Source organism: Rattus norvegicus, chromosome 1 (assembly GCF_036323735.1).
Source record: "Rattus norvegicus strain BN/NHsdMcwi chromosome 1, GRCr8, whole genome shotgun sequence".
Taxonomy (NCBI): domain Eukaryota; kingdom Metazoa; phylum Chordata; class Mammalia; order Rodentia; family Muridae; genus Rattus; species Rattus norvegicus.
The window spans coordinates 236,979,903-236,992,649 of NC_086019.1; the positions used below are offsets into that span (position 1 = coordinate 236,979,903).

The 12,747-nt window shown below is 43.2% G+C and overlaps 2 protein-coding genes across 11 annotated transcripts in view; both read right to left on the bottom strand.

The window, feature by feature from the left end:
• Brd10 (bromodomain containing 10) overlaps window positions 1-4,512 on the bottom strand; it is a 79,895-nt gene extending 75,383 nt beyond the window's left edge. For 4 of the 9 annotated variants that reach the window (XR_010053666.1, XR_010053671.1, XR_005499641.2 and 1 more), the window contains exon 1: window positions 2,905-4,508. Coding sequence is in view for 3 of the 9 variants with exons in the window: in NM_001419462.1 (NP_001406391.1) it covers window positions 2,905-3,494 (590 nt within the window). In the remaining 6 variants the exon portion in view is untranslated. Of the gene's footprint in view, window positions 1-2,175; window positions 2,834-2,904 lie in introns of those variants that run through there. The other 5 variants (XM_017590340.3, XM_006231257.5, XR_005499640.2 and 2 more) reach the window with 4 other exon arrangements.
• Window positions 4,513-6,027: 1,515 nt separating this feature from the next.
• Window positions 6,028-10,549, bottom strand: Ranbp6 (RAN binding protein 6). 2 transcript variants are annotated; one of them, XM_063264595.1, is made up of 2 exons: window positions 10,414-10,549; window positions 9,215-9,298 (listed from the first exon to the last, which is right to left on the bottom strand). In XM_063264595.1, the coding sequence occupies exons 1-2, from the start codon at window positions 10,547-10,549 to the stop codon at window positions 9,228-9,230; spliced, it is 207 nt and encodes a 68-aa protein (XP_063120665.1). In that variant the 3' UTR covers window positions 9,215-9,227. The 2 variants fall into 2 exon arrangements, with proteins under 2 accessions (NP_001101054.1, XP_063120665.1); NM_001107584.1 differs by having other exon boundaries at window positions 6,028-10,549.
• Between the last annotated feature and the right edge of the window lie 2,198 nt (window positions 10,550-12,747).

The window sequence follows — 12,747 nt, forward strand, 5'->3', positions numbered from 1 at the left end:
GAGGACAACGTCCAGGAATCAGTTCTCTCCCTCTACTCTATTGTAGGAGTCCAGGGACCAAATCAGGTTCTCAGGCTTGGCAGCAAATACCTTTTCCCACGTTGTATTCTTGCCAGTTCCATATATATAGCAACTTTAAAGTAATTTTTACCATTTGAAAATAACAACTCAGTGTCTAAGAAAACACATTAGAATACACAACTTAGATAATATGTGATACTGATTTAATTACTAACATACCACACACCACTTTATGATACTCATAAAGTCATCTATTTTCTGAAAATCACAATCACATAAAAAGTCTGTAGAATACTGTTCTTGAACATTTATATATCCAACGAGTATTCCACAAAGCTGTAGCTTTCACTACATTCTGCCCACTCAAAATACTTGCTTAGCTATGACTCAGATTTTAAGCTAATATAAAAAGAGAAAAAATTTAGTATTCACAAATATAGTCTAGCACCTACAAATGTTTGCACACATCAGATACTGGCACAAAGCCATGAGGGACTCAAAACTGTCTATTTCAGACCATCACATTACTTTTGCTACTAAAATGCAAGACTTTTTATTTCTTTTGACCTAACATATCAGAGACATATTTTTTATTACTTTACAACATTGCAAGTTTAAATTCTAAGTGTAGACCACATGGCGGATATTTCTGGACATAAGCTGTTGGGAACAATGATATTTATACATATTTATGCAAAAGAGAAAAGAATACTCTGACATTTTGTAGGACAGATTTGTTATGCACACAGTAATTGTGAATATATCTACAGTTTAGCTGTATCTATGTGCTACCTTTCAGAAATGTCATCCAGTTATTCTATATGCTGGTTTCACCATCTGTAAAACTAGGTGGATTATAAGGACTCTAAGGCTCCTTCTGTGTTTAAAATACTGTGACATCAGTTGGAGTATATTTAGCTATTTATTATAATGACCTGTGGGACTGGAGAGATGGCTCCGATGACTAGAGCACAGACTGCTCTCTCCCAGAGGACCAGAGTTTGATTCCTAGCACTCACTTCAGCTGGCTCACAACCACCTGTAATTCCAGCTCAAGTGAATCTGACAAACTGTAGCCTTCACAAGCAACTGCATTTACAGGCATATATGTCCTCTCCCAAGTTAAAAATACATATTTTTTAAAAACAGTTTTTAAAATTTATGACATTTGAATGGACTGCTTTTTAAATATGAGCCATTTCCAAACAATACATTGTAAAAAGTAACACAGTAAAAAAAAAAAAAATCACCAAATAAAAATAGTAAAAAATAACTTACAAAGCTAATTTGTAAACACTTAACCTATTAGAAATAATTCTACTTCACTGCAAAATGCAAAAACAACTTTAGTCTGTTTAAAGACAATCTGCCTTTTAATGAATTAACACTCACTATATTATTTTTAGTGAAATTAGTAATAGGTTTGAAAATAATATGAGAAACCAAAGACAACAGATTATTTTACATATTTTATACAATGCCCAAGTTTAGAGATAATATTCATTTTAATGCACTACTGTGCTTAACACATTGAGTTACATGACCTATGGTACTGATTTTATTTTAAACAAAAACTCATTTGGCTCTCACAGCAACCTTTTTAAATTGATATTTTATAGACCCTATTTTATATAAACAGGTTAAAAAAGTCAATCAGTCAAGCTCATCCAGGCATAAATACTCAAACCCCTATTTCACTTAGCACTTAACAGCCCTTGACACCCAATCAAGAGGACTTGAGTTCTGATCCCATTAACATGGAACAAACCTGAACCCCTGCTCCAAGAGAGAGGAACACTGGACGGTGGCTGGGGCTTGCTAGCTTCCAGTCTCTAAGAAAACGCAAATCTCACATTTTCCCAAAGGACACTTTTTTTCTGATTTCCACTGCACGATCATGCCCTCCACCCCCAGTGCACATACACTAATACACACAAAATAAAAAATCTTGGTAATTAATCCACTTTAATTAACATTTCTAATATTTAAAAACATTTCTACTACTGAAAAAGTTAAATTAACTGGGTTCATGTCCACCACATAGTGATTACTGCATAAAATACCTTCAGTGTCCTATGTTAACTTATTTTCTCTTGCTAAAGGGGGAGCATATAGATGCTGTATACCAAAAGCAGTGTACAATTTTGAAATTACCTATAATTTCTAGTAGAATAAAAAATGTCTGAGGCTGGGTTCTTAGCTCCGTGGTAGACTGCTTGCCTGGTATGCTTGAAACCCTCTGTTCTATCTAGCACTGGAAAAAGAAAAAGACACAGACAGACCGACAGACTGACCGACCGACCCGCACCATGCAAGTCTAAACTTATGAAAGACGTTGTGTCGGTGCATTCATTTCTTGTCACTGAAAAACTTTAATTTCCTCATGAAACGGAAACATTTAATAGAACTTAAATTTCAAATGGCTGAAACTGATAGTAAAAGATACAAATGTTGCTCGACCATCTTTCTCTACTAGCAAAATTATTTTTCTAAGGGTATTTCGCCCCACGTGCCATTGTAAACGGCAGGCTAAAACTATCTACAAGTGACGGGTTCAACTTCTACCCTACAAAAAGCTTTTCCTCCGTCTACTCCTGCAGCTCTTCTTACATCTTGAACCTACCTACCTACTATCCGAGTTTGGGGTTCGTAGGATGGGGCTACCTTTTCGGCTTCGGCACGGGTGCGCTCACCCTGCACGCCGTGCCCACCACACCCCTCCGGTCCCGCGCCCAGCGCTGCTGCTCCTCCTCCCGCGGTTCTAGCACCAACTCAGCACCTATCAGCGCCGCCCCCCAGGCCCTGGCCCAGCCCCTCCTCGGACACGTGTGCGGGTGTGTTTGTGTCGGTCTGTCAGTCCCACTAGGGACCGGGCTCGCTTACCGAGAGAGAAGCGCCAACTTCTGCTCCAGCAACATCTCCAGTTTCTGGCCCTGTTTAGAGATCCAGTGGTCGACGCCGTGCAGGCGGTAGCATGTCTCCAGCATCAACCTGAAGTCCGCCACAAACTCCGTGATGCCCCTGTACTGGCCGCTGGAGAACTTCTCCTCCATCTTCAACAGACACATTCCCTGGCCCGGCTGCTGCGGGGGGACCCGACTGCCCCGGCCCCCGCTGCGCCGCCCTTCGGCCACCTCTTCTTCCCCGGCGGCAACGCCCCCCAAGGGCTGCAGGAAAGGGGCGGTGAGGCCGCGGTGCTTCTCCTGCAGGAACTCGCCCAGGATGCGGTAGCCCTGCTGCAGCTCGTAGGTCAGCTCCTGCTCCTTGCAGCCACCGCCCGCGACCACCGTCGTCTCCGCCGCCGCCTCTTCCTCCTCGTCGTCCACCGAGGAGGCACTCCTCCTGCGGACCAGCCCCGAGGCCCGGGCCGCTGCTGCCACCACCTCCTCCTCGTTCCCTTCTCCGGTCGGCGGTGGCGGCCGCTCCTCCTCCGCGGCCCGCTCCATCTCCCCCGGTGTCTCCGGCACGCTCATGTCCACGGCAGGCCCAGGCTGGGTTGAGAGGAGCGGCCGCTCGAGGCGCCGGGAGACGCGTGAGCGCGGGCCGCTTCCTCAGAGATCCACGGCGCCGCGCAGCCCCTGCCGCATCGGGCCTTGCTCTCCTCAGTCGCCGGCCGGGACCCGCGCGCGCGGGGGTCTCAGGCTCGCGCCTGCGGGGCGGGGTTACATGGCGCGCGGGGGAGGGGGGGAGAGGAGAGCTAGGTGCCCTACTCTCCCCTCCCCCCGGCGGCGCGCGGCCCGCGCCCGCTTCACCCTCCGCACCCCGCCCGCCCGCTCACCGGCCGGGCCGGCGGGGCCTCGGCGCCCCACCCCCTCCCGGGCCGACTGGGCGCTGGGAGGGGGCGAGGAGTAAGAGGACTCTGCTCCTTCTCGAGTGGGCCGCAGCCCCGGGCCGCCGCGGCTCCGGCTCCTCCTCTCCCTCACACCCCCTCCCGCCCCTGTCTACCTGCAGGGGACCTGGGCAGGAGGAGGCGGCGCACGGACCGGGCCCGGCGACAACTGTCAGTTAGAAGCCCCGCTGGGCGGGAGGGGGGTAAGGGGAGGGGCGGAGAGGAAAGGGGGAGGGCACTTAGCCCCCCCGGCCGGGGAGAGCCGTGTAGAGAGGCAAAGAAAGAGGTACCGTCGCCATTCCCGGCGCGCATGCGTAGGAGCACACGGTGGCTCCGCCCCCTTTTGGTCCCGCCCCGCTACGCGAAAACCCGGACTTGGCTCCTCCACAGGCCTGGAGGCCGAGTGTGTTGCGCGGACTAATGATGTCATCAATATGCGGACTTCTGTAAGGGGTGGGGTAGAGGGAGGAACAGAGCGCCTGTGCTAGTGCACAGTCTGGAAGGTTATCCATAGACTAAAAGTTTCCTTTTGGCGAGACCCTTACTAGTCCTAAAAATTCTAATATTAGCTTTCTCGAAGCAGTTACTAGATAACCTTTGCTAACACAAATGAATAACGAGAACGAACAAGATTAAATCCTCACCGTTGTAAAATACTCTTTGTACTCCTTCCTTATGACCGGGTTTGGTTTTGTTTTTACATAAAACCAGCATTTAGAAAAGTTTAGAAAGGAAATTTAAGGACCTCACAAAATTAGAGTGGTGGCCTGTAGAACTCTAGTTCTCGAAAGCGAATCCTGTTTTCTAATTTGAAATTTAAAAACCGAAAAACACCTGGATTCTTGAGTATGGCTAAAAATTTATTAAGAGAATGCAATCTCACTATAAAGTCTCCAAATGTCTAGTCTAAGCTGTACAGCTGGTTATTGGTGTGGCTTTAAAATCTCACTACATATTTTTTTTAAATGACTAAAAAGTGGACTCCCTACATTAGTTTACATGTTGCTTAAAATGAGAGGGAAATTAACGAACCCCAAATAGATGTTACTGTTTTCTAATGCACATCATATTCAGACTTACTTGCTTGAAACTTGGAAGGAAACATCAAACCAAAACCACAGAAATGCAATTTAAACATACTCATCACTAAATGGTTGAGACAATCTCACCTTCAAAATGGTTTACGTCTCTATAAACAAAGACTTTAACATTAAATGGCTTAAAATTTTCTTGTGGGGGCTCAGTAAGTTAAATACCAGTTGTAGTTAAAATAGTGAAAAACAGGAACACGAGTTTTTAAAGAACTTCACACAAACAGTGTTACGCACATGCATGTATTTATCTGGCATTTATGGTTTTCTCTCAGACATACCTTGGCTCATGAGGAAAAAAAGATGAGGGCAGTTATACTTCAGCAGCTGGCCAATGTCTGGCTAGGCTTTCTTTCCATTCCTCTGACAAGGCCCACAGATCTAAAGCCAACCAAACTCAAGCAAATGTCCTCTTTTGGCCACCAAACCTATTTCAAATTTTACACAATAGCTTCCACTTCCTGAACCTCATGCTGCTAGGTACTTGATGGTCATCATCTTCTTGGACTCTCACACAACCACATAAGCTACCTATTAGCTTATCTTACAGATGGGGAAACTAACACATAGGACAAGTTTGCCAAAATTCAAATTTAACAACTCTTACTTCAAAACTTCAATTGCCCAATTACAAATCATTTGTCAAATTTCCACAAGGTTACAGGAAATGAAAAAAGCATAATGATAAAAGATTTCTTAAGACATATAAAGAGAAAGAGCCATAGATAAGAAGATAAGAAGGAACCTTGACTCTATTCATGAACTCATCCTAGTGATTATGAAAGAAAAATCAGGTCCTTGGACTTAAAAAAACTTTATTAATAAGGAAAATGTTGGTAGATAAACTATAGATAAGAGAAAAAGTTGCCATTTAGTCCCCGCTACCCAGAGAAAATGTAAACTTCAAGGTAGCTATTTCTCTATTTTAAATACAATTGTAACCATCGTATATATCAAATTCTGAACTATCTACAATCCTAACTTTATATCCCTGTCTGCAGTAGTCTAGACAGACCTAGTTGGGGGGGGGGGGATTCCATTTAAAACAAATTCTAATATAAAAAAGAACACAGTAGAAGGACAATCAACAGTAGTAACACTGACAATTTATTGAGCACTTACTGGTTCGAACATATTTGGTCTGTTACATACACAGCACTCACAATAGGCTCAGGAAGTCACACAACAGACATTCTTGTTTGTAAGCTTTGAATGAAATTCTGTTACGTAGAATTTTTTTTCTATCCTACCAAAAAATCCTTCAACATTAAAGACATTCCAATTAATGTAATTAACCCTAAATTGATAGCTGTTTTGTAATACACATACACAGATATATGACTAGTCTTAAAGCTCTTTTCTTTTTAATGTTTAATGATAACATTTTGTTTCACTGTATCTGTAGAATCCGTTAGGAACTGCTTCAAAATAGAACTTTATTTAACCTCCATTCTGAGTAACAGTTTCCCTTAATGTTTGAAATGGTGGTAATGGGGATATGACATACAAACACAAAGTAATACTTGGCTAAAACATGTAACAATACCTGACTCCCACAAACACTGACTATTTAGTATTTATTACGCTGCTATAGTCTGTCAAATGTTTTCAGTGTTAAACATCTCCTCAGTACATTCTTCTCTACACCCAGGAGTGTTTCAGTTCTAGACAATTTTTTAAGACAAGTTTGGCTAAGGAGACTTAAAAGTTCTTCTCTCAGCTGGACACTTTAGGAACTGAAATTTAGACATGCTATAACCACTTTTCGGGAGTACCATATGAAAAGATTCACTTATAGGAAACAACTCCTACATCCACTGCAGTACCTTGACACACTCAGTTCTAGCATTCTTCCATCACCGAAACAAACAGAAGTGTTACCAAGAAAGAACAAGTTTGCCACTGTATTCTTCACCCTCAATTCCAGGATGTTTATCCTGGAAGTTTCCCTTTCTGTGTGAGCTTTTTGCACCTTGTGACAGTCACATCTTGGCACCAAGTATATCATCTGCCCAGCAGCAATAGTTCAGACAAATAACGACTTATACATTTCACACTAAATAGGAGCAAAGTGACAAATAACTCTAGGACAACTGGAAGCACAAATTACAACCACAGTTTTAAGAGGTGACACGTGCAAAGTAAACAGATAATCATCTCCACCTTGACACTAATCCTGAAAAAACACAGAAGTATGAACTGCTTAGCAGAGAGAAATGGTATCTCTTATTTGTAATGAATCCACTCAACACTTTGTAGCTACTTTTATGGTAGATGGTATTAAACTGCTTCAAGCAGAACTGAGTAACTCTTGTAAAGCTTCCTGCTGTTCATCATCCAGTTGGGATGTGCATTCCAACCACAATTCTTCAGAAGTCTGTATCTGACGGACAACGTTAGCTAGGCGTTTGGCACAGGGATCTTCAAGGCTAATAGTTTCATTAATTTTTCCTTCTGCAATTATACTGATGATTTTGGGAAGATTGGAATTATTCGGACCAATTACAACTGGGTGGTTACTTTCAATTAGGTCACAGAGAAAATTCAAAGTCTGAATAGCTTCTTCTTTATCTTCATGCAGCGGAAGCCATGATAGCCAGTGTGGGAGAACTTCATCCACGTTTACACAGTTGGGCTTAAACTTCATAATCTTTCCGATTGCTGAGATGCAGTTCTCTGTAGCAATCACATTTTTTTTGGTTTTGGAATTTGCACACTTAATAACTTTTACCAAGAGTGGGACGGCTTCTGAACACAAAGAACGATAATCATCTCCACCAAACTGTGCCATAACTCCCAGTCCATAGGCAGCAGCTTGCCTGACTTCAGGGTTGTTGTCTCGCATATTGAGTAGCATTGGCCACCGAAAATACTCGACATATTTGAATGAGGTTGGACTGCAGTGCTCTATGATGTCATCAAATATGCATAGTCCCCACTGTCTGTCTGGCCATGGCCTACTTGAACAAATTAGATTTACAATTAATGGGAGTAGCTGTTCAAACCATGGCAAAATTTTTTCCTTGTAAGTACTAAATAATGAGTGCAAAATATCTGATACTTTGGTCAGAATGTAAACATCACATTCATCCTCATCTTGAAGAGACATTTCAACCTGCTGGTCATAATTTTCTTCTTGCCTTTTTACTTGCCGTAACTCTTGGTTTTTAAAGTGCCCTTCAAGTTTTGCCTTCAAAATTCCTCCCAGCTCTTCCAAGTGTTCATCGTTGAGACAACCATCTCCCATTACCTCAATGGACTTGGCAAAAGAATTCATTATTTCTGAGAGCACATCTGTGTCGGGTTCGGTTCCAATCGCCTTGATTAAGGGATCACATATAAACTGCCACATCTGTGAAAGATACTCTGAGCCACGAATTCTTGCACATTCTAAGAGAAAGGGCATGGCTTCTGCTGCTGCCATGCGAACATTGTCATGAAAATAAAACTTCAGCAGAGGAACCATCATCTTCACAACTTGCTCTGTGTATTCCACAAATCCTTCTCTTAACTCCTTAGCATAGTAAACCAACATCTGGCAAGCAGTTGCTTTTGCTTCAAGTCCTGAAGTTTTAATGCCAAAGCTTTGCTGGTCTCCGAGGTTTACAAACTGCCAGCCCTCGTCATCACTCATGTTCTCCACATCCTGTGTGTCTAAGAGTGCGACATCAGGCTTAGCTGAAGCAGTCTTGATAAGAGGCTCAATAACCAGCGGGAGATATTGTTCAAAGTCTTTTCCAAGGATCTTACACATTCTGGCCCACGCTGAAACCATGTAAGAAGTCTGAGGGTCGTCTTCTTCCATGTTATTTAAGTCTGATTGTGTCTTCAACAGTATCTGCATCACATTCGATGCATCTTGCATAAATTTTTCCTTCCCCACAGCCAGTCCAACATGGCTAATGCACTCAATAGTTTTTCCTCGAAGAAGCTTAAGTTCCTTTTGAACAGCGAGCTCAACAACGTGTTTGAGTGAGGGCATAAATATATCATAATATGGAATAAAGTTTTCTTCTATTACATCTGCCACCGAGGCAATGGTTGTCACGAGTTGTTCTAAGGCCAACTTGGTTCCATTCCGAATCAGCTCTTGAAGTTTAATTACCAAGATGGATTGGAGACTTTTTACCATATTTTCCAAATATAGGATTAGCAATGATTTGGGGCAGTCTTCAATAAAAATAACAAGAGCAGAAGCGGCCTGAGATTGCACACGCTGATTACCTTGGTTTTCCATGGTTCGCAACAAAGCTGTAATCACTATTTCATGGAATTTCTTTTGGAAACTAGGTGCAAAATCTGTAGCCATCTGTCCAAGTGTAGTACAGGCAGCAGCCCTTACCCTTGGATGAGGATCCTGAAGAAAAAGCAAAACCGAGTTAACCGTTTCATCTAGAATTGGTTCCATTTGCTGATGGCAACCTTCTCCGATGGCTGATAAGGCCATTAATCCGGCATGTCGACATTTCCAGTCATGGCTCTGAAGCATTTGCATGATATGCTCCTTGGTCATCGGCAAAACTACTTTTCCACCAAGTCCACAAGCCAGTCTGTCTAGGGCGCTCTCAGCAGCAACGGCGTTGCTGTCAAAATCATCTTCTTCCATTTCATCAGCATTTACCCAGTCATCGTCATCTTGAAGATCAACCATCATTGCTAATATATGAGGCACAGCCTGTGCGATAATATTCGTATGCTTTTTCAACATCGGAGTCGCAGTTTCCGATAAGGTCACTATTACTTCCAAAGCCAGCTGGCGTTGCAGATTGCTAAGCCTAGAGTCTCCACATAACTTCAGGCTCAACTGCAGAGTATCTTCTAAATAGGGACCCAAGTACTTAGGTACAGTATCTGCAATCTCAACAAGGGATTCTAGCACGGAATCATCATCCTGGTAGCAGGAATCATTCACAGCCTGTAAGATTCCAGGAAGCAAATCTGCAAAGTCTTTGAAAAGAGCAATATTGTTTTCATTAGCAAGGACAAACGCAGCCGCAGCTCTAGCAGATAATGTCCTGATGGCTGGATGCTCTTGATCTTGAATACACTGGTCCAACAACCTCTTGATGATATCCAAGTCGTGACGATCTTGGTTCCCAAAAATCCCAGGAAAGTGCCAGAAAACGTGAAGTGCAACTTCCCACAGAACCACATTTTTAGAGTGGATCGAATCAATGAGGAATTTCAGACCTTCTGGCCAATGGTTAGTGCCATTCTCATCTATCAAATTCCTGGCCAGCACCGCAAAAATATCACAAAGCTTTTTCCTCATGCTAGCATGTGTTTCTAACTTAACGGCCAATATCAGTTCAATCTTGACATCCCTCTGCACTTCAGAAGGTAGATTTGGATAGACCTCCTCAAACCCAGAGGACAAAAGCCGTCGTAGCAGTGCGGCAGCCATTTGTCTCACCTCATAACCTGCTCTTCTATTTCGGACGGCATCTAAGAGGAATGTAGTCTTACACAGACCTGGGATATTCTCATAGACCTCCTCGGCTTGCCTCCGCACCATACAGCTTGGATTGATCAGGTTCTTCAGAAGCTGGTAAAACTCCTGCTTATCCGATATGGTCGCCGGCAACCCTGCAGACCCGGCCGCCGCCATCGCGCCCTGTCAAAGCTACCGCGACCGGGAAGGAGGGAGGGAGTCTGCGTCTGGGAGCAATGACGTCAGTGAGGCGACGACGGGGATGGGTGGGGCGCTGCTCCCTCCGCTGCGGCGGGTTAAAGCTGGAAGGCTGGGGTCCGAGTTTTGCAGGGTAGAGGGAGCTGAGTGCCTATTAGGGGTATCGCCCTTCTGTTCTCCGATCCTGATGCTTGTGCGCCTGTAGAGGCAGGAAGGAGATGGAAAGAAATTCGCTCTGAAAGTCTACATACTGTATGATGCCATTTTTTTAAATAAAAGATCTCGAATAAGCACATCTATACAAACAGTAATTTGCACTTGCTATGGAATGGGGGAGGAGGAGGAATGAGTATAACTGCTGTCCGAGATTTCTTCTTGAGGGATGATAAAAATGTTCTGCAGTTGATAGTGATGATGGTTTCCCCAATGTCATGCCGTTATACTAAGAACTACTGAATTATACAATTTAAATTGTTAACTGGGTATAATGAGTCAAGCCATAATAAAGCTGTTTGCAAAATAAGCTCAATTAAAGGTTAGGGATTTCCTCCCCATTACCACACCCAGAGAAGTAGAACCCGTGATGTTCAAACTCAGGCATACACCAGAATCTCTTGCTCTGTGGGTTATAACAGAGAGTGGAAAGACAAGTAAGGTGAGAGATGATCTGAAGCAATAATGAAGCTTCTTGAATCCAGGTTTTCTGTATAAACTGTATTTCTGTTACGCAAGATTTTCCTTACATGTTTCTGACCTGGAATATGACAGTACTAGATTCCTAATTACCGGTTAATAGGAAGAAGCAAAGGTTATCCTAAGAACAAATTCCCTGAGGCTATGTATCTTTTATTTAGGCAGATGTGTTACTTGAAACCATAATTATAAGGTGTAACAGTCTGATCAGATCTTCCTTTCTGTCAGCCATTGTCACTCTCATTTCAGCCTTAGGTAATTCTGTAGGCTGACAGAGGCAGATAAAGTACTACTCTAAGGCAAGAAATGAACAGCCAGGGAGGTGGAGGCCTTGCCTAAGATAACAGATAAATTCTACCTAGTCTTAAGGTGGGGCCACCGTTTGTCACCAAGAACTTCCCACTGTAACTGCTCTAGATTTTGCTACATCATCAGAGACCTTTATTTATTGTGTTCTGTCTTAAACTTTGCCAAGAAATCTGAATTTCGGTTTTGTGAATTTCTGCTGCTTATACACACAAAATGGACAAAGGCTAATTTTCATGTTAACAAGTTGGCTGACCAGATAAGTGGTCTCATAAATTAATTTGTAATATGACGCTAGTCTCTGAACAGTGATTCTTATTCTGTGGACTGTTTCAAGGCCATTTAGGGTGTTTGTTTTAAAATACAGATGTTAGAACCAGCTTCCAAACTACTGTACTGGAATTCTGAGAACTGAAACCCAAGCGTCCATAATTAATAAGCACAGAGAGCTTTTATATGAATACATAAACCTTATGGTTATGGAACAAATCAATTATTGTTCTGACTCTAAAGTCTTACCTACAGCTCATCTTGTACCAGACTCACTGCCTTTCTTACTGCTCCTAGAATAAGTTTGGCTGCAAAGCCCTTGCATCTGCAGTTTTAGGAAATGTTAATGAACGCTGGAGAAATGCTTTCTCTACAGCTGCGTCCATTAGCACACTAAGGGCTTATTAAAGCCACAGCAAGATCCAGCGACAGACCCTCTGCAGTGTTCGGAATGTAAATGACTGGCAATGCCAAGGCTTGTGCAAATACAGAACACCAGGGAGCTTGGCTATATTATATTGAAGTAAATATAAGCTTGTATAGCTTAAAAGAATAGTTGAGAATGCTGGTAAGATTGTTCAGTTGTTGGTCACCAACCAGGAGCATACACAGGCTGGTCCCAGGCCCCTGGCACATATGTAGCAGAGGTTTGCCTGATTTGGCTTCAGTGGGAGAGGATGCGGTTAATCCTCGAGAGACTTAAGGCCCCAGGGAAGGGGGAGGTCTTGAGGAGAGCACCCTCTCAGAGGTAAAGGGGAGGAGGAATAAGATGAGGAACCGAGGGAGGGGAGACTGAGTGGGGGTCAATGACTGGAATGTAAATAAAATAATTTAGAAAAAGATTGTTCGGACGTACATTTATTCCAACAGAAAATATTCACTGAGCTTTATCGATCATAATGCTGGAC

Excerpts from the sequence above, each read along its gene's own strand:
- Ranbp6 (NM_001107584.1), bottom strand. The coding sequence starts at position 10,549 with ATGGCGGCGGCCGGGTCTGCAGGGTTGCCGGCGACCATATCGGATAAG.